The 21505-nt window shown below is 39.6% G+C and overlaps 1 protein-coding gene across 23 annotated transcripts in view; it reads left to right on the top strand.

The window, feature by feature from the left end:
- CD44 (CD44 molecule) overlaps positions 1 to 21505 on the top strand; it is a 91292-nt gene that overhangs the window by 35519 nt on the left and 34268 nt on the right. For 15 of the 23 annotated variants that reach the window (XM_015114538.3, XM_028833521.2, XM_028833520.2 and 12 more), the window contains exons 2-5: positions 1116 to 1281; positions 4772 to 4905; positions 10883 to 10951; positions 13882 to 14112. In XM_015114538.3, the coding sequence (XP_014970024.1) occupies positions 1116 to 1281; positions 4772 to 4905; positions 10883 to 10951; positions 13882 to 14112 (600 nt within the window). Of the gene's footprint in view, positions 1 to 1115; positions 1282 to 4771; positions 4906 to 10882; positions 10952 to 13881; positions 14113 to 20820; positions 20950 to 21505 lie in introns of all 23 variants that reach the window. The other 8 variants (XM_077963097.1, XM_015114532.3, XM_077963095.1 and 5 more) reach the window with 1 other exon arrangement.

Genomic DNA, 21505 nt, shown 5'->3' with positions numbered 1-21505 from the left:
CAGAGAAGAAGGCAGATATAAATGTTCTAGGATGCGAAGGAGCTCAGAGTGTCTGAGAGAATTGAAGAGAAGATTTGTGTTTCGAGCAGAGCAAGCTACTTTGAGGTTAGAGAGGGAGCCAGGAGCCAGATTATGTTGGTTTTAGCCATAATAAGAACATATATACTGGGTGTGAACATAAACTGTCGGAGGTTGTAAGCCAGGAAGAGAGATCACTTGATTGTGGAAAAATGCTCATAAGATTAAGTGGAAAATTGACTCTCAAATCTAGACCTGTATATACAGTACCATTTCAATTATGCAAGCATATGTGTATGTATATGTGTGTATGTGTATATAGATACATACTTTATGTATATATGCATAAAGTACGTGTGTGCGTGTGTGCACGTGTGAATGTGTGTATTCAGTAAACAAACTGGAAGAAGATAAAGAAAAGTGTTTGCTGTAGTTTTTGTAGTGGTGGATTTATTTTCCTTCATTGCTTTCTTGTGTTGTGTAAGTTTTCCCTAAGTTCATATGACATCAGTAATCAAAATTAAATCATTTGCTTTTTAAAAACTTTGTTGCAGAGCAATCAATGGAGAGAATGTAAGAGTGACACTATTTTACCGTGTCTTACCTCAGATTTGAGCTTAATATCATGGTGCTTTGGAATGCTGGAGTGAATTTTGAAGGCTCTGGCTAGCAGAGAAGTTTATTTGGCTTTGGCTTTTGGTTTGTTCTTTTTTTTTTTTTTTGAGATGGAGTCTCGCTCTATCACCCGGGCTGGAGTGTAGTGGCATGATCTCAGCTCACTGTAACCTCTGCCTCCTGGGTTCAAGTGATTCTGCTGCCTCAGCCTCCCAAGTAACTGGGACTACAGGTGTGTGCCACCACACCCGGCTAAATTTTGTATTTTTCGGAGAGACGGGGTTTCGCCATGTTGACTAAGCTGGTCTCGAACTCCTGTCCTCAGATGATCCACCTCCCTCGGCCTCCCAAAGTGTTGGTATTACAGGCATGAGCCACTGCACCCGGCCTTATTTGGCTTTTTAAGGAGTCTGTCCTAAAGTGAACTTCTTACTGTCTCCAAATTATGCAAAAGAATCTAACATTTCTATTTCTTCTCATAGATTTGAATATAACCTGCCGCTTTGCGGGTGTATTCCACGTGGAGAAAAATGGTCGCTACAGCATCTCTCGGACGGAGGCTGCTGACCTCTGCAAGGCTTTCAATAGCACCTTGCCCACAATGGCCCAGATGGAGAAAGCTCTGAGCGTCGGATTTGAGACCTGCAGGTAACATACCAGCACCCGACCACTGGCGAAAGCTGGCGGCCTGGGACCAGGGAGCTGGGCTTAGAACTGGAAGGCTCCTCTCCCACAGCTGAATGGACTATTGCCTAAAGAGTCAACCCCACCTATTAATTTGGCCAAGTCAATTTGGAACCTGTATGACAACTGGAGTTTAAAGTCAGCTAAAGACACCTTTGTGAATCATAGAGTGGGAACCCAGAGGAAGCCATTAGAGCTCTCCTGGCTTTGAAGAAGCTGCAATATCATTGTCAGAACCACAAGGAAACATAAACCAAATAACAGTGTTTAAAATAAATATGTGGCTGGTAGAGTCTTGGCCCTGCAGACTTGGCTCAAAGCAGACTTTTCAAATTACTCTACCTTGCTCTCTCTTCAAAAAAAATTTTGTTGGTTTCTCTTCTATGTTTCTCTGGTTTGAAAAAGTAAATAAAAAGGCATGAAAGCTATTAAGCTATATTATATCAAGTTATATTATTACATATACCAGGTATTCTAGAGCTCCATAGAGCCTTCCTCAAACTATGGCTCCAAGCAAGATAATCACAACAAGCAAGGACTTTATTTTTTGAATTTCCAATGGTCTTGTGTTAAGCAGTGCACAAGAAGAGCAAGCCATGATGGCAATCACAGTGAATTGTTTTGGTTCAGTTTGTTTTCTTTAGAAGAGGACTGAGTAACCTCTACAACTGCTCTAAGCTTCTACCCTAGCCTGCAGGTGTGCTTTTGCAGTGTCTTTAGGTGATACGATTTCCCTTTCTCTGCAACACACACTCACATGCACACAGACTGCTTTTGAAAAGTCAAGCTGCAGAACTCTTTATGGAAACCATGAAATTTAAGTTAAGTGCTTCTGTCCTCCCACACTGATTATAGTCATGCACCCACATTATGAGTGATGGCTGAGACTCTTGCTGAAAGGGGAAAGGAAAATCTTTTGCCTAAAACTGCCCTGTCTGATATGGTAGCCACTAGCCACATGTGGTGACTTACACTTAAATTAATTAAAATACTAAAATTAAAACTTTAGTTCTTCACTAGCACTAATGACATTTTAAGGGCTCGGTTAGCCACCAATGGCCAGTGGCTACTGTACTGGATGACCCAGGTTAGAGAACATTTCCATCGTTGTAGAAAGTTCTATCGAGCAGCACCACTCTAAAATAAAGAGCAGATGTACATAGACATCTGTATGTGTTCAGAGCTAGGTCTGGGAGAATATGAAAGGAGCAGAGAGAGGGAGAAAGCTCTGGTGGCTACTGAACTTATACTGTAAGATGCAATAAGGAAAGGCCAGTTAGCAAATCCATTATTCTATTCCCAAGGCTAATTGTTTAATTATGGCCCTGACTAGGCCACTGGCCTAAGAAAGTGAATTTAGTAAGCTGAACTTCGATTGTGCTGAACTTCGATTGTGAAATACAAACAAGGCATACTTGCAAAATATAGAAATGCTCCCATATGCTGAGGACCAGGGGAGTTCTTACAACTGCCACTGGCCAACCATCAAGCACTTAGATGCTGGGAGCCCTACTGCCCACCTGGCCAAACCCTCACTTAATTCTCAAACTGCACTGTTGATCAATATTATCACCTCATTTTATGGATGAAGCAACTGAGGCTTAGAGAAGTTACACACACAGTCTGCCCAAAGAGGAGTTGGGATTCTGGTTCTGCTTAGCCTGAGCCCAGGACAGGATTTTAATGACCAAGCCCTCCTCAGGGGCTTAAAAGGGGAGGAAAGTATGCTCTCTGGATTTGCTAAATATTCTTTCCTCCTTGTGAACAATCACTTACTCATGCCACATACACACATATAAACTTTAATATCCCCAATTTACAGTTAGCATGACACATAAAACCGGCAGGCAACATGAGGTGGCAAAAACTCAGTAATAGCTTACAAAGAGAATGCAATAGATTCTAGAATGTCGGTGTTATCCATACTTGATGACATGATGTGATGGGGGTGAGTTGGCAGGTAGGTTCACCAAGAAGTATTATTTAGAAAAAGAAAAACTGTGCCAAAGAAATCTATCATTTCACCCATAACTGGTATTAAGGATTGCAAAACTTATTTCCATAATTTCACTCCAGTAGCTATGAATCAGCTTTCTGCCATAGGACAGATGGCAGAGTCTCATGGGCTAGGATAAAACCTTAGCAGCTACTCTCTTTTGTCTACCCCACCCTGATTGGTAGCAACTCTTAGATATATGAAAACTTATTACCATTTAAATGTGCCTGTATCCCCTGCCAAGCTAAAGAGGCTTTGGGGAAACCAGTTTGTCTGTTTAGATGAGAAATTAGTCATGCGAGCTACAATTGCCACATAGATAGGAGTTCTGTGTGCTTGGGAACTGCAGACTCAGAGACATTTCCATGGGTCTTGCAGGGTGATGCACTCCATGCTGTTGCCCCTGGCAGGAAAGATGAAAAGCAACAATGTGCATTTTAGCCAGGAATGAATTTTGAAAAACCTGCTGGATTTAGCTTCCTCCTCTCTGCCCTCCTTCTGCCACAGCTTCTCTTGCACATGGCATTTTCTCAGCCCACATCTCATTTTTTTGAGGCATTTTATATTCAGAAAAATTTGTGTTTTTAGCACAATTAAAAAGTAAGCAACTTTTTAGCCATCAGGATGCTGCTAGAAGAGGCTGGGCTGTGTATGTTGTATCTGAAAGGGCCTCCAGCTGTAACACACTCTCAGAGATACCTTGGCGGAGAGAGAGGGGCTATGCGTTTCTCTGGCTGTGCTGCTTCTGGAAAGTTCCTGAGCTACATGAGCCATTGCTATCTGCTTACTTAATTGCTATGACTCCTATTGTAATGATGGTTAATTTATTCCCACTGGCAATAGAATTATGCCTGCAATGCTCAGGAGGCCGTGTGCTGTGCTGTGTACTTGGCATATGAACAAGGCTTTGTGTTTAGGATAACGGAGTATGGAGTAAGGGGACTCGCAGGAAAAGTTGTGGCTGAGAAAGAAGCAGGGGAATGGGACATGAGACAGGTCTGAAATATGTGCACTGAAATGAAGAAGCACCCCTTCCTATCTATGGAAGCTGGCCATTTTGTGTATTTTCTGGAAAACATGAAAGTAATCCAGAGCCAGTATGAATCTCACATCAAAACTTCTCTCTTCTGTGACTCACGCTTCCTTCTGTTTGCTCAGATAGACTCAACGCTGCTGAACACAAATTTTATTTGAAACTAATTATTCCTTTCATGATTTTTTTTAAAGCTCTTTATAGGTCTCTAAATAAAATCACTTTGTTTCTATTAGTCTTGTTGATCTCTTTCCCTCTCTATGCTGTTATTTTTGGATTTCACATAACTCAGTTGTTGAAACCTCCGATATCCCTAGAGGTGAATTGAGTGAAGAGTTGCACGGCATTAAATGTCATTCAGTGGGATATTATGAAATTCCCATCTTAACCTTTTAGGTCAATATCCTCTTGTTTTTCTCTTACAGGTACGGGTTCATAGAAGGGCACGTGGTGATTCCCCGGATTCAGCCCAACTCCATCTGTGCAGCAAACCACACAGGGGTGTACATCCTCACGTCCAACACCTCCCAGTATGACACATACTGCTTCAATGCTTCAGGTTGGTTCTCAGGGGGGGTGTCTGTTGGCATGAGAGGCTTTGGGAGCCTGGTCTTTGGAGCTCAGCTCAAGTGGGGATTCTCATAGCTTCCATTTACATAACAAATGCTCACTCAATATCTGTACAGCAGAGTCAACACTCCTGTCTCCACGGAGCTTATATGCTAAACTGGGGAGGCAAACAATAAACAAATAAATATTAAATACCCTTCAGGGGTGTCCAGTCTTTTGACTTCCCTGGGCCACACTGGGAGAAGAATTGTCTTGGGCTCCATATAAATTACACTAAAACTAACAGTAGCTGATAAGCTAAAAAACAAACAAAAATCACACACAAAAAAATCTCATAATGTTTTAAGAAAGTTTACGGATTTGTGTTGGACCACATTCAAAGTCATCCTGGAACACCCGTGGCCTGTGAGCCGCTGGTTGGACAAGCTTGCCATGTATGAAGTCAGAAAGTGATACAAGTGTTGTAAAAAAGAGAGCAGAGTACAAGGCTAACTAGTGTCAGGGATGCTTTTATTTTCTGAGAAGGTGGTCAGGAAAAGTGCCCCCTGGCCTGTTGTGAGAATATCAGTGCTCAGAGGGGAGAATGCCAAGGAACAACGTCAGAGAGCTAAGCAAGGGCCCGCTAACAGGGGGTGATTCATTCTCAGTGTGATGGGAAGTCATTACAGGTTTTGAATAAGGGAGTGACATGAATCTAATGATAGCTTCGGGGTGTAAGTCAAATGTCTTAGCTGAGAGCTATTTATTATATGAGAGGGCTGGAAAAAATTCTTGGAGAGTATATGGTATGCCTTTGACCTTCTTAAATATCCCTTACCCAACAGTTAAGAGAACCAGAGGAGAAGAAACCTAAGTTAAGATGTAGATGCTAGGACACAGGCCAGCCTTTCTCTATGTCTTTGTGACTTTCTCCCAACCATTAACCTAGAAACTCAGGCTTATGAGCCTTATTCAAGTCCTAGCAAAATTAAATAGTTCTATGCATCATGAATTTTCAGAATTTTTTGAAAAGAATCAGAATTATAAATGTCAAATATCTGGATGCCACCTGTCAAAAGTCTTACCTCTTAAACTGGGTCTTCTGTTCCCATGGAAAGTTTGAAGTTGTGTGAAGGGAAAGATGAAGCCTTGAGGTAAACTTGGTACATCTTGTTGGAGCATCAGTTTTCCTCAAAGATGGGAAGGAGATGTTAAATTAGCTGGAAAGGGACTTAAGACATTAACAGCCTGAGACAAACACATATAAATATATATATAAAATCAAGATATCACATATACCATATATATACCATATATATTTATGGTAGTAAAATATAAAAATCTGCATGGATTTTTAAGCTATAAAAAGAACATCAACTTAATTATGAGATCTTCTACCTACTAATAAAAAAACAAAAATTAAAATTAATTGTGAGATTACATCAGTGGCTTTAATCTACACCACCCACTCTTTGTTGTGTGAACAGTAGGTTATCAGAGTGGAAATTCAGAGAAGAAATCTAGAGTTTAGGACAAAGTATCAGGGCTGGCTAGTTGAAATGGAGTGTGTGAAGCCAGTAGATTTTGACAAAAATTTACAGGTCATTAAACCTATGGAGAGACACACAAAACAGGAACAGAAAACTGTATAATGTTTACTCCTCCCTGTTATATGAGTGAAGAACACAAATGGAGTTTGATAAAGGGAAGGGAGTCCAATTAACGCTAAATAGTACACGACTCATACATACTAAGTTCCCATACCCATGTCTAGCATGTCACTCTAATGATATTATAATGAGAAAACCACATATAAAAAAGCAAGAAATAGACATAGAGCAACATGTGGTCTAGCTAGCTCCATCTCGGTGCAACAGGTCAGAGGGAGACATTGGGAAAAGTCTGTGCTTTAGACGAAGAGGTTGGCTCAGTGGGAAAGGGCTGGCCTGAAGTTGTACACTCCTGAGTCTCTGGGCACTGCTTATTGCATCTCCCATTGAGTCTTACTGAATGAATGTATGCAATAAATTATGTAGTTGCATACCCACATTGTCTTACCTGTTTTGCAAGTTGGTTTCACTTGCCAAAAGGAACCTCAACTCAAATAGGTAGAAGCTCACACTGTTTTATTGCCTGGCATCGAAGCCATCTAGGCAGGCTGCTACTGAGACTTGTTTCTATCCTTAATTTTGTTCATGAGGTTGGGTCCATCCCTGGAGTTGGGAGCAAGAGCATTGATTAATTTTCTTCTCCTTGGAGGGTTAGTTCAGTTGAAAAGTTTGAGAAGTACAGGGGGTATGTTCCTTACTAAAATGGATGAATTAAATAATAAAGCTAGAAGTACTATTTTTCCTTTTGTCTATTTTCCAAATTGACTCAATATTGATAGCTACTTTTGTAAGTTTTTAAGTTTAAAGGGAATATTTATTGATCACCTCTATGTGCTCAGTACTGCACTAGGCACAGATGGGGTAAGAAGGAACTGGAGGCTACATTTCTTGTCTTAAAGGAGTTAACAATCTCGTTGAAGCAATGAGACAAAAAAAAATAATAATAAAGAAACTGGAGAAGAGGATAAATGTGTTTAAGGATACATAAATTCTAAATGTCTTGAATTAGAGTCAGATGACAGGGGTATTAAGTGAGCTAAAGATTTTGATAAACTGCTGTATACAAAGGATTTCATTGCAAGGATCCCTGAATCTAATTTAGCCTGAAAGCTGCTAGTAGGTGGTCCTGTCCCAGTGCTGTGATCCCCCCATAAAACAGCTATAGGGACAAAAGTCAGCTTGATCTTAGTAGATAGCTTCCATAAGCTTAAAGTTTTAGCAATATTTTTAGAAAACATGGCCTGTGGCTAACAAATGAAAATAAGGCAGAACTTGAAAAGACCTTTGTGATTTTTTTTTTCCCCCTCATTCTCAGTGGCTGAGGACCAATGTGAGCCTGGTGACTTCTGTGTGAACACAGAACTGACTTGAATTGATTCATTTAAGCTTGCTTTCAGTCAAGTGCCTCATTTTATTCTGAAGGTAGAATTAAAGGGAAGATTCTACATGTATTTGTTTATTCATTTCCTCCTTTATTCAACAACTATTTGAGAATATTTCTGAGATAACTAAAATGTATCCAGCATTGAAGAGGGTGCTTTTCTATCTGGAGATTAGTGGCCAGACTGAATAATTAATGTTTCTCTTGGTTATTTTGGTGTGGAAGCCAAGGTTTATGAGAATGCCCACCTCAGAGAATTTCTAACAAGTCCTCAGATTCAGGAATACCTCACCAGGTCTAGCTTTCCAAGCAGTACAGAGCTCATTAAATGGAAAGAAAGGCTATCTAATGAGGCCCTGGAATCCGACATGAGAGCATGAGTGTGTTAATTGCACATTTGGGTCACCATCCACTAAGTGTATTTGCCAGATCTGATGTTCTTTATAAAAGTTAAGGTGAATTGGAGCATGAAGGGGGACCATGTGAACGAATGCTCTAATAATTTACAAAACTGTCTTAGGGTTTTTGACATCATGCTCCATTCTATTACAACTTGCTGCCTGGAAATTCCCAGTGTACTGTTACTTGCAGTTATATTTGAAGTTGGGGGAGGTTGCTGCATCCCTGGCATTAAGAAGCCATAATCCAAAGCCTGGTTCCAGGTATGCACAACATACAAATATCAGAAACATCTCATAGGTTGGGTCAGTTTCTGCTGATATTTCCATGAGAAACAAGATAGATACTCCACCAAATCTCCCAGGTTGGTTATATGCCCTTATTTTCAAGTGCAATAATTTTGGAAAATATTTTTGAAAACTGTAAAAAGCTAAATTAATATTAATTATTACTGTCCCCGATGACCTTGTGAATTTCTCACAAGCAGGGACAGAAGCATGCTCATCTTCTTTTCTCCTTTTATATGGTCTGGCATATAAGTGTTGAGTAGATGCTTAAAAGTAATAAATGAAGAGTTATAGATGTAACTTCCTTTAATTATTTCTTATGGCATTATCATTTAGGGATAATCTAAATGCTTGACCTGTACATATTTGGAGACCCATTTTGGGGGGTTAACATCTTAGGTGTGTTTACTGGAAGAATAGACCCTTGGGAAATTATATTGGTACTTTTTTCTTTTTTCATCCATTTAACACATTTTTATTGCATGTTTATCTGTCCCCATCACACATAAACGTTCTGGCCAAGACAGATAAAGTTATTACTCATCTGTGGAACTTATATATTTCTAGGGAGGGAGGCAGGTAGCAGGAAGCAGTGATTGAGAGATGTGCCATTAACAGCCATCAAGTAAGATGAACAAGATAAGTTTATATAGTGGTAAACATGAAGAAGAAATGAGAGCAAGATGCTGCGTGATGGTGACAGGTGTGGGGGAGTGATGAAGCAGTTTAGATTGGATGATAAGGAATGGCCTCGCCAAGGAGGTGATATTTCTTTTTTAAAAAATCTGAGAAATCTTTTAGAACAGGCTTTGCAAGAATGGCTTTTCCTAAAACTTTCTGTTTTTTCCAATCGAATGTATAAAACTGACAGTTAGTTTCACTATGAGGCCAAAGAAATGGGCAGGTTAAGGTTATCCTCTTTTATCTGTGGGAAAAGATGCTCGCATGTACTAGGAAGCAAACAAAACCTGTTTTGTTCAACTTGTGTTTCTATTCACTTTTATGCGCACGCAAAAATTATAGCAGGACACTTAAAATACTTGTGATAGCAGTCTGTCTGTCTGCCTCTCTTCCTCCCTCCCTCTCTCTATCCATCTATCCGTCTCCACCCATCCATCTCCTTCTTCCTCTTTGCCAGGAGCAATTCTGGGAGAAACTAACCTAACAAATAAATTTCCATTTTACATTTACGTATGCACACACACAGTACAAAAACTGTAATGCACAAATGGACTTAACCTTTCTACAGCAGCAAAACCAGTTTAAAGCTCTCTGAGGCTTTAGAGCTCAATTCAAGGTCTAGTCACAGAATAAAGCACTTTGGCATGAATGGAAGGTTGCTTCAGCTACTCTGCAGTCTGCTTTTAAGACACAAGGAATGAAATGCAGGGTGGAAGTTTCAGGGCCTGTTGTCAGGGGGCTTGAGACAGTGCTGCTCAGAGGGCTACCAGTAACATCTGTGGATGATCAGTCAGGTCCAAGATTCAGGCAGAAATATTTATTCCTAAAGAAAGGGATGAAAGAGCAGAGGATAAATGGAGAACAAGAGGAAAAAATCCAGAAATACCAATAATGAGATATGCCAAAACAGTAACCTTGAAAAATATTGTGGGCACCTAGGCCAAAGGTGGTCAACCTCAGAAGCAACATGCTGAGAAGCTGTCTATACAGAGTAAGCACTTCAAAAGATCAGCTAAATTAATAAATACATTACTACATTAATGAAAGACTAGAGATTCATTTGGTTTTTAATATTTCAGCTGAGTAAATTCTTTGTTATGATTATGTTATTTTAACCTTCAGATTGTCAGGCTGTTCATGTTGATAAACATTTGATTGTGGGTCTGTCATGTTTTCTCATCATTTCGGTGGATTGCCCAGATTATAAATGATCTTCTCATGATAGTTCATACTTTACTTTTAAATTTTTTACAATGTTCCTGCATTACCTTTATAATCACAAACTTTAAAAATCCTCCCTAATGTGTTTGCATTAGAGAAGGAGCCATGTCTATCTCAGGCTTCCACAGTGCCTGATATAGAATGTACATTTATTAATGAATGAATTCATGGGGGTGGGGAAATTTCTGGAAATTTCATAAGTTCCAGAAATTTATGAAATCAAGTAAAAATGGAAAACGCATCACAGAAGACAGAGAAATTCCTAGCCAACTTACGGAGTTTTGGAAAAAGAAAATTATTTGGGACAAGTTATAATAAAACTCCATCCTAACTGACTAATAAAAATGAGAATAGATTTTCCTCATATTTTTAAAGTGTTCTCATCCTTTTTTTTCTCCTACCCCATAGCTCCACCTAAAGAAGATTGTACATCAGTCACAGACCTGCCCAATGCCTTTGATGGACCAATTACCATAAGTATGTCTCTCTTCTAATCTTAATTGAATTTTCCTATTTTGGGGAAGGGGCTCAGGTGGGTTCTCTATGGTATATTTGAATAGAACATTAGGCCAGGTGTGGTGGCTTACTTCTGTAATCCCAGCACTTTGGGAGGCTGAGGTGGTTGGATCACTTGAGGTCAGAAGTTTGAGACCAGCCTGACCAATATGGCGAAACCTTATCTCTACTAAAAATACAAAAAATTAGCTGGGTGTAGTGACAGGCACCTGTAATCCCAGCTACTCGGGAGGCTGAGGCAGGAGAATGGCTTGAACCTAGGAGGCAGAGGTTGTAATGAGCTGAGATTGCGCCACTGCACTCCAGCCTGGGCAACAGAGTGAGACTCCATTTCAGAAAAAAAAAAAAAAAAAAAAAAAAAATTAGTCATTTCCCTAAGACTAAGGACAGTTGGCTTTAATTCAGTGTCCCTTCCCTTTTTTCTGCAATGACTTGAAACTGCTCTCTGGTTTACACTCATGCATCGTTCCTCAAACTTCAGTCATTCGAAACCAACTTTCACATGTTTTTGGTATCTCTATATATACAATGCTATCATTTACTTGATTTTTTTATTTAATTGACCCATTGTTTTCTACTTAAAATGCATTTATTTTTAAAAAGAAATTGCACATGGAAAACCAACACCACATCATCAATAGAAGGCAACCTTAATAACATATTAAAATGTAAGAAAAATTAAATAATGTTCTTAATTTGTAGCTGCTGAAAACTCTGGGTCTGAGTCATGTTCTCTCTTATAAAGGGGGATTAATAAGTGTCGGGCATAGGGGCATTTTGGCCCCAATTAGCAATTTCATGTTTGATATAACTGAAGTATTGAAAGATAATCATGAAGGATATAAACTTCCTGATATGAGTTTTGACATTATTTATACCACATCCATCTTAAATCATCCTGATATTTGATTATCCACAGATGTATATATTCATGCACTTTTTAAAAATAGACATGGGGGTCTCACTATGTTGTCCAGGCTGGTCTTGAACTCCTGGGCTCAAGCAATCCTCCCTCCTCAACCTCCCAAGTGCCAGGGTTACGGGCATGAGCCACCATGCCTGGCCTATTCCAGCATTTTAGAAATCAGAAAATCTGAACCAGAACTTTCAAATAGGCTAGTCTGCTAACCCTGATCTTACTGCCTCTGAGCCTCATTTAATGGGAAACAGTACAGTGTTGAGGAGGTCTGATTTCTGCTTCCTCACAGCTGGACACTGACAGTGTGCATGGGCATGATGTTGCAGTGGCAGACGGATGAGAATCTTTGTAGACCATACAAACCCAGCCCCACATTGTTGTGTAAGGAATTGTGCCTGACCTGTGCCTTGCGATAGGAAGGGGAGGCTTCACACCATGATGGCTATGACATGAGATGTGCTGTCTTGGTCAGGCCTGGTTTGAAATCCCAGTTCCTCACCATGTGTGAGATTTTAGAGGAGTGACATAGTTTTTCTGATCCTCAGTTTTCTCATACGTATAATGGAACAACCTATGAGAATTTTCAGGAAATTTGTAAAAGACACTATGTCTAATGTATGCCCAGCCCATAGTAGATGTTTAATAAATGCCCTGTTTCTTTGATGCCCACAGTTCTCTTTTGAAGTCCAGACCTGTAAGAGTTTGGTCAACAATATTTCCTTGTCAAATCCTCACCAGCAGAGATTACCAGGGTGATTGACACATTGATTTTTTTTTTCATTTATGTATTATTAATAGTTCCACTTGAGGCTTGGCACAGTGGCTCACTCCTGTAATCCCAGGCCGAGGCAGGCAGATTACCTGAGGTCAAGAGTTCAAGACCAGCCTGGCCAACATGGTGAAACCCCATGTCAACTAAAAATACAAAAATTAGCTGGGTGTGGTGGCGTGCACTTGTAGTCCCAGCTACTTGGGAGGCTGAGGCAGGAGAGCTGCTTGAACCCAGGAGGCAGAGGTTGCAGCATGCCGAGATTGTACCACTGTACCCCAGCCTGGGCAACAGACCATCTCAAAAAAAAAAAGTTCCATTTGAGCAAGCTAAATAGGTGGCCAAAAAGAACCTTTAGTCCCATCAATGCAATACAGCAGAAAATAATTTCATCTCACTTGCGTAGTGAGTGGCCCAGACTTGAGAGCAGCAAATACTTTTAGGGAGGAATAATGAATGAATCCATTCAGGCTTTTTCTTCTCCAGTTCATTCTAGTCATTTGCTTGTTGAAACCACAGATGTTGATCTTCGTGTATATCTGTGCTTGTTAATTTCCAGGTTGAATTTCACAGAGAACTGCAAAGGCTCTGTCTGTATTTAGACCTGCTGATTTCCTAGCCAGAAGTGGGTGTTTGCACAAGCAGACAAAATTTGCCCCTTAAAAAAGAAAATCTAAATCTTCATCAATTTTCAGATGTATCTTCCCTGCTGAGGCTATTAGTCTGCTACTTCAAATCCTTTTTGGAGGAATATATGGAATTAATAGCAACACATTTTATATGTACTTCAGAAGGGAGAGTAGGGAACCAAGTGGGAGGATGATTATTTATTGAGCACCCACTGTATTTTGAATACTGTGCTGAGCACTTTACTTACAATGTATCACTTAATCCCCATTTTACAAATGAGGAAACTGAAGCTCAGAGTTGCCTTGTCCAGAGCTCTATGAAGCTGGGATTCAAACATGGGGATGGGACTCCCCAGTACTTCCTTGTTTCCTGCCTCATCCCCAGGGTGTGTGGGGGGATGGGAGGCTGCACTTTCTAAGTGCATCTGCCACTCTGTCCCATCACTGGATAGATAGGTGTTTTTCATTTTCATAAAGCAGAGGAAAATAGCTTTGAAGTCACTATGTTAAATGCTAATCCACAAACTCAAAATATGAGCTGTGAAGTTCTGTAAGAACCTTTTCTCTCTCCCAGCTATTGTTAACCCCGATGGCACTCGCTATATCAAGAAAGGAGAATACAGAACGAATCCTGAAGACATCTACCCCAGCAACCCTACTGACGATGACGTGAGCAGCGGATCCTCCAGTGAAAGGAGCAGCACTTCGGGAGGTTACATCTTTCACACCTTTTCTACTGCACACCCCATCCCAGACGAAGACGGTCCCTGGATCACCGACAGCACAGACAGAATCCCTGCTACCAGTAAGGAAAATAAATCACTGTGCTTCCCAATAGCAATTCCTTGGCAAAATGTCTCTGACCTTCCTGAGCATTGCACACTCACATGCTGATTTCCTCATCTCTAGACAGCTGGAAGCTGGTGATGCCATCTGGGGAGGTGGGCTCTTGTGGTTGTCAGTGAACTGTATGCACTGACTACTACTGCCTACCTTTTTTTCCTCATCTATAACTGTTTTTCTTACCTTGGCATAAGAAGTGCCATATAGGAAGTTTTATTTTGGGGAGAGCCCTCCTTATTCTCTTATCCCCAGAGATACAGTGACAATTCAAGCCTGGTATGAAAACCATTTTCATTTTTTCATGTTTCCTTCTTGTTCTTATCCACCTATGGATAAGATTGTTTTCATAAAGTCGGGATCATACAGTTTGCGTACCACTCCACTATCACCTTTTTAAAAACCCGTTTATGCCTGAGGTTGCAATTTTTTTAATTTTTGCAATCAGAACTTGGTGATGACCTTGAGCAGTAGGATATAAATAACTCCCACATGCTTAGCGTTCCAATAATGGAACTGTAGGCATACATGGGTCAACTGTGGCTTTTTATGTTTTAACTTGATTTACACTTAAACTATTGATAGTGTGATATTCAGTGATTTTCATCAACCATGATTTACTCAACAATTCCTTCATTTTTGGTCCAAGGAAGCATATCTGGATGAGTTTTCTGGTGAAATCAAATCAGCTTAAGAGCTCTATATTCCAGCCTGTTGGGGAATGTTCTCAATACTTACTTGGTGTGTGGGGGTAATTCGTTACTCAGAGCTGCAAGAGTGGAAGTATGTAAACATTGCGTTCGATTTCTTTGGAGTGTGCCCCTTGCGCTTCAGCTCCACTGGAAAGTGTTTACATATCTCTTGTCTCCTCTGTTTCCCTCTTTGCTTTTCTTCTACAGTTTGTTTTGAAATGGGCTCCCAGATGGGCCATGTTCCTCCAGTGGAGGATTAATCAAACGCAAATAGGACATCTGCATCTGGAGCAGTTTTCCTAGTATGGTGTGGATTTTCTCTTTTCCTGGCTATAGCTCCTGAGGGGTGAAACGTGGGCCCCAAAGAGTGTGGCAGAAATGCGCTAGCTTGTGAATACTCAAGACAGGGCCCTTCTCTATTCCTCGCCACCCAGAAACCAGGGAAACCCCCACAGCACTGTGATTTCATTTATAAGGTCACTTGTGCAATAGTGTTTTAAATTTCTGTCAGTCTCTGGCTGAGGGCATGATATAAATAGGCTTGGGGTTCCCATCACTCCCTGCACATTCTTTGAAGCCTTTTAAAAAGCAGCTTTTTCAAGCTGTCCATGCTTTCTTGGGTGATTGGCCCTCTTGAGTTTGCATCAGCTTATTGTTGGTAGTCCCGTGGGCAGCCCTTCTTGAGAGAGGCTTCTGCAAACCAAGCAGGCAGTGCTGCTAGCCACTCACTGCTTCTTGGGTTCCTGTCTTTTTAAAGTAACCATGTCAAAGGTGCTTATCATTATGGCATGCAATTTTGTCAGATGCTGGCAAACACAATAATTAGTGGTCTCAGCAGGAAGCAGAATAGGTCTACCCTAAAGTACCGCTTCCCACCAAAGAAGAAAATCCTGATAAAACATAAGTTATGGGGACCATACATAGCTAACATTCAAGCCACTAATAGCCTATACAAAATAGTATTTCATGTGTGTTTTAAAAAGGCAATTAGCACATTTTATTAACCCTCATAGAATATCTCTTAAGAACTGTGTCTTCCCTTCCTAAGTTAGTCAGCAAATGTATTTTGAGAACCTACTATGTACCAGGCCTATTAGAATGATTGCGATCCAAGGATAAACATGGGTAGGAAGTAACATTGAAGAGAAGCAAAGATTACTGAGATATTTATTCATTGAATCAATATTTGAGGTCTTCTGTATGCCAGACATGGCTCTAGGATGCTAGGAATTCAGAGTTGGACTTACCGTCATGGAGACCATATACTATTAGTTTAGAAATCAGGGAAAAGGAGTGTTTATAAGACTTAACTAAAACATAGTTCAGGATTTGGGCTGAGAAATGAATTGTGCCTTTCTCCTCCCAGATAAATTAGTTAAGTTTCCTTCAGCAGCTAAAAAAGAAAGAGACTAATGAGTCTACCAGATGAGTCCAAGTTTAACCTGAGAGTCACTGAAGTACTGTAGGACCCAATGGGCCAGTAGCAGCTCCAAGTGGATCGCTTCATGCAAAGAAAGGTACCAAAGCAAACAACCTGGTGGAAACTTGAACGTAGCATAATGGCATGACAGGAAAACTCAACACCGATAGGCTTTTGAATAGAATTGTATCTCTAAAGTCCAGTGAGGAGATTTGCAAAACCTTATCACTGTTGGACTGAGAGCTGGGACAGAGTGAGAGGGAGTGATTGCAAAACCTCCCTCATGCATTGCAGGAGGGCAGGGGTCAAGAGGAGTGCTGGCTAAGAGCATAGAAGAAGGCTGTCTTTGGCTCGGCTGGCTCATTCCTTCCTGAAGGGCCTGTAGTGGGTGGCAATAGGGACAGCTAGTCAGAATAACCATCTGGGTAGCTTTAGGCTTCCAGCAGGCTGTTTACCTTGAGTGTCATCAGCCTCTTCCTATTGGTGACCTGGAGCTCTCTGGGATCAAGAAACCTAAACTTATTCAGGAAACTGACTCTTGCCTTGGAACACTGTATTTCCTTGTCTTCTGGGTGTCAAAGGAATACTTTCTTTTTTTTTTTTTTTCAGATCTGGTATGGCCTATTTAGATGGGGAAAATTAGAAATTCTGCTGGCTAGGCAGTAGCTTTTTCTATTTTTCCCCCTCATACCACTCCTTTCAGGAAAACAAAAATAACACCTATTTCTATCTTGTTCTTGTAGGTTTGTTTCCTCTGGTACTATTTTTTCCTGGTGTACTATTGGGTGAGGGTGGTGGGAACTATGCATCTTTAATAAAGTTTCTGAGGTGAGAATGTGGTGTCTGTGGATTTTCCAGGGGATGCTCAGGTTTGTCGGGAAGCTTCATGGGTAAAATTGGCTTCTATTTCTCTACTCTCTGTTCTAAACTAATGTGTCCTTTACAGCAGGGGTGTCCAGTCTTTTGGCTTCTCTGGGCCACATTGGAAGAAGCAGAATTGTCCTGGGCCAAACATAAAATGCACTAACACTAACCATAGCTGATGGGATAACACACACACACAAAATCTCATAATGTTTTAAGAAAGTTTATGAATTTTTGTTGGGCCACATTCAAAGCCATCCTGGATCGCATGTGGCCTGCAGGGTGTGGGTTGGACAAGCCTGATTTAGAGGACAGAAGGTACTGTGCCAGTGGGGCACAAATGCCTGTTGGCATTTGATATAGGTAGAGTCAAAGTTTTTAACATAGGGTTCATGGACTTTCAGTAGGTTCAATGATAGACCATAAGGCATTCTAGAACCATCTGAAATAATATGCAAAATTTTGAGTGTGTGTATACGTAGCATCTCTTTTTTGAGGAAGGAGGTCATAACATAGATTTTCAAAGGGATATATAATTTAAAGTGGTCTTTTAAAATCTCAACTGGCTTAAATTAGATATTTATCCTGATGGTTTTTGCCATTCCACTTCAACAAGGAAATATGCTGGACTCAAGTCAAACTTGAAAGTCAAATGAGAGATTTTAAATTGCAAAATGTTACTGATGATATTTTCTCTAATCTGAGAAAAATGTGGAATTTCTCTAACTTTGGCTACTCTGGTTTTTGGTAGAAACACATATTGAATTAGAATAAAAAGTAACAGAAATGGTAGATGGATACCTGAGGAAGCTTTATCTGATTTCTATACTTTGAACACATTTTCTTTGCAAAGTTCCTGCTCAAGTATGAAGTTTGACCTGAGGCTGATGCATGTGGGTGGAGCTTTGAAATGCCAGTTGTCATCACAAGCTACCTGGGTACAATGTTAGACAGATGTGAAAAATACATACTAGCAACTCAAAGATAATCCAAAGATAAATGAATGAAAGCAATCGTTCGAAATTCTGCTTCGAAAACCTCCAGTTCATGGCTCAGTCGCCCAATCAAGAAAATAGAAAATTTCTTTCCTTCACAGGTTATTAAGTTGCTGCTTGATTTTGCTTTGATCATGAATTCAGGAGGTTCAGTTTGAAGAATGAGTAGCATGAAATTTATACCCATGTGGAATTTGCATTTCTGATGTTGTCCTAAGATAGTGGGAGATGTCAGGAGTCTGGAAAGATAAAACAAGGCCTAGATTTTTCTTTTCTAATTATCATTCAATAATAGATACAGACATCATATATAGACAGAACTGAAAGTGAAGACTTATAGAGGGAATATCACTAAGTGATATTTTCATAATTGATCCAGTTACTTCAACTGTGCACTCAAACAGCCACACAACAGCACAGAAGCAAAATAACTGGATTTGGTCCTGGTTTGGTAATTCATAGCCTAAGACTCAGGATCTCACAACAACAGCAATGACAGGTAAACTGCTTCGTCTTTTGCTTATCGGCACTCCTGAATGTCAGATCTTTTAGTGTTAGGGGAGAGGACATCCATCATCACGTCAAATCTCCTTCACCATTCTTAGTGAGAATAGGGTATTGTACCACTTGGTATATCAGAAAGGCCTGTGGATCTGGGAATATGACTGATATTCTTAAATGTCCTGTATGTTTTCCTTTTGGCAATGTGTATGTAGAATCAGAATGAATTTTCCATAAGAGGAAGGAAAAACTATGAATGAATACTTCTGAATGAATGAATGAAATTATGAAAAACTACAAATGAATGAATTGACTGTGTGATTCAATGAGAAAATGTCCTTTAGAAAGAAGTCTGCTGGAAAGTGCAGGCTTCTCCTTTCTGCTGTTCTGATTCTCACAGCCAATAATAAGAGAAGGAAATGCAGATTTCTCTCATCAAAGTGTAGGCCCTGAACCCTTCTTTGAACACTTAAAATCTCAGCTGTAAAATGTAGGAAATGACCTATTGCTCCATATCAGAATCTAGGCCTCTAACTAGCTCCCTGGGTGTGTGCCTCTTAGCTCTATATACCTGCAAAGTGTATTGATAAAGGAGCTTTGGGGAAGAACGATTCAAAGCCTGTAAAAATGGGAGATTGCAAGGACACCTTCATTTATTAACTTTCATTGATGGAGGTAATGGCCATACTCCAAAATAACTAGGCATTCTTTCTGCAGAGGGGAGTAATAAACATGGAAAAATGATTCTTTGCATTTGTTTGCCTTATATGACATTGGACAAATTATATTCTTTACTTCTATAAATAATCATGAGGAAAATAGTGCTCATGTTATGTTATTATTGCCATATCACAATGTCTAAGATCATGCAGGGGTGGGGAGGAGGGATAGAGAAATTGCAGAATAAAGAAAATGCTATTTTTAAATGTTGACAATGTTTATCTTCATAGGACAAAGAATGTGAAGGAAAAGGTCTTTTTGGCAGTATTTCATCTTAGGTCATTTTTGGGCTTTCTTGATAGCTGAAAAAAAAAAATCTAACTCACCTTACTTTTGTGTTTGGGGATGATGGTTTCAGCCTCTCTGCTTGAACTTGTTCTCAGTTTTTTGTCTACTGTTAGCTCATATTCTTCTGATACACATTTTTGTGCATTATTGGTTGCAGAAATGGCGGTCTTTGGAGATTTTTAAATCAAGACTCTTGCTTCTGGTCTTATTAGCAAGATCATTGGGGTCACTTCATCTCTGTCTGTCTTTCCTGATTGATTATCCTATTTTCAAAGAATGAGACTCAAAATGTCCTATTCTGCTTTGCAAAATATAGTTTGACATAAGAAATTACCTTGGGCAAGGTTGTGAGAGGATTTGGAATCTAAATGGAGAAAAGTGGAGAGGCACATTTTTCAATCTTCTACTTCTATGTCATTTTCCCTGTGTGTTGGATTGTTAAGATTATGTATCTATTGCTGGCAGAAATATCATATTCTAAATTCTTGGAGAATGGTATTGGTTGCCCAAGATTGTATAGAAGATTAAGGAGCTAGGACTCTGAAGAGCTGGGTTTTAGAATCATAAACTCTCAGATTTGGAAAGGATGTTAAATGGTCTGGTTCAATCAACACTTCTAATAATTTAATCTCTTACACAACTTTCCTGCCAAGTGATCTTCCTGACTATGGGAAACATAATACTTTATGAAGAAGTTCATTGTTGGATAGTTCAGATTATTGCTTTTTTCAATCCAACATTTGGAAGAATATTCATCTCCCTGAAATTTTCACCACAGATCCTAATTTGGCCTCCTGGATCCAGAGACAAAAAATTTAATCCCTCTTTTACATTATATAGACTTTCAAAATTTGAAGATGGCTCTCATGTGTTCCTGGAGCCCTCACTCTTGCTAATTAGGCTTCTGATTTCAGATAGGTCAGAAGCTCTGTCCAGCACAATTTTTAAATCTTTAAGATAAGGAGCATGAACCAGATGACATTTAAGATCCTTCCCTCTCTGACATTCTATAAACTTCAGTTTGAGCCTCTGAAAAAAAATGGAACTTTTTTGCTTTTTCCCATTCTTTTCACTATCTATATCAAATATAGATGATTCTCTTGAATAGTAAAACAGTACAAGCATATTCAATGCTATTTCTTAGGAACTGTTAATTAATCTTTCAACAATCAATTCAATCATGATTACAACAGCTTTGATGAGCACTAGTGCTACAGCAACTGAGACAGCAACCAAGAGGCAAGAAACCCAGGATTGGTTTTCATGGTTGTTTCTACCATCAGAGTCCAAGAATCATCTTCACACAACAACACAAATGGCTGGTAATGAGTTATTATTGTCTCATAGCATATGTTTTCTTGACAGCGTTGAATAATTTTGATTGACCTCTGGGATGTTATTAAAGCCTAAAGTTCCTTCTATTCTCACAAATGTTCATTATGACTTTAGAAGGATCATGAACTCTGGTATCTGTTTGTTTGCTTGTATGGCACCAATAAGCAGATTTCTTCTTTCTAATATATGGATTAGTATAGCCCAGGAGAAGGTTAATATAGAGACTATAAAACGGGAATAAGCTTTTTTTAATGACGTAGCAAAATTGTGACTCTGAAAGATTATTCATGTATATTCTAAAATTACCACAGTCATAAAAAGTCTTGGACTTTCATGAGGAAATAGCATAGCTAGATCTGAAAAAATATAGAAAATCTTCATCAATGGAACTATTCTTGGGGTAGACACTAATCATACGAAAAGGCAAATGCTCATTCCCTAAGATAGCCTGAATCTCATTTAAAATGTAGAAAACCCCGTTTTAGTAAAAAGACATTGTCTACAGTAACCACTGAGAAGAAGATGAAGTTTTTCATCTCCTTT

Source organism: Macaca mulatta, chromosome 14, assembly GCF_049350105.2.
Source record: "Macaca mulatta isolate MMU2019108-1 chromosome 14, T2T-MMU8v2.0, whole genome shotgun sequence".
In the NCBI taxonomy this organism is placed as follows: Eukaryota; Metazoa; Chordata; class Mammalia; order Primates; family Cercopithecidae; genus Macaca; species Macaca mulatta.
Note: the sequence above shows the minus strand (reverse complement) of the source record. Positions and strands in the feature narration are given on the sequence as shown.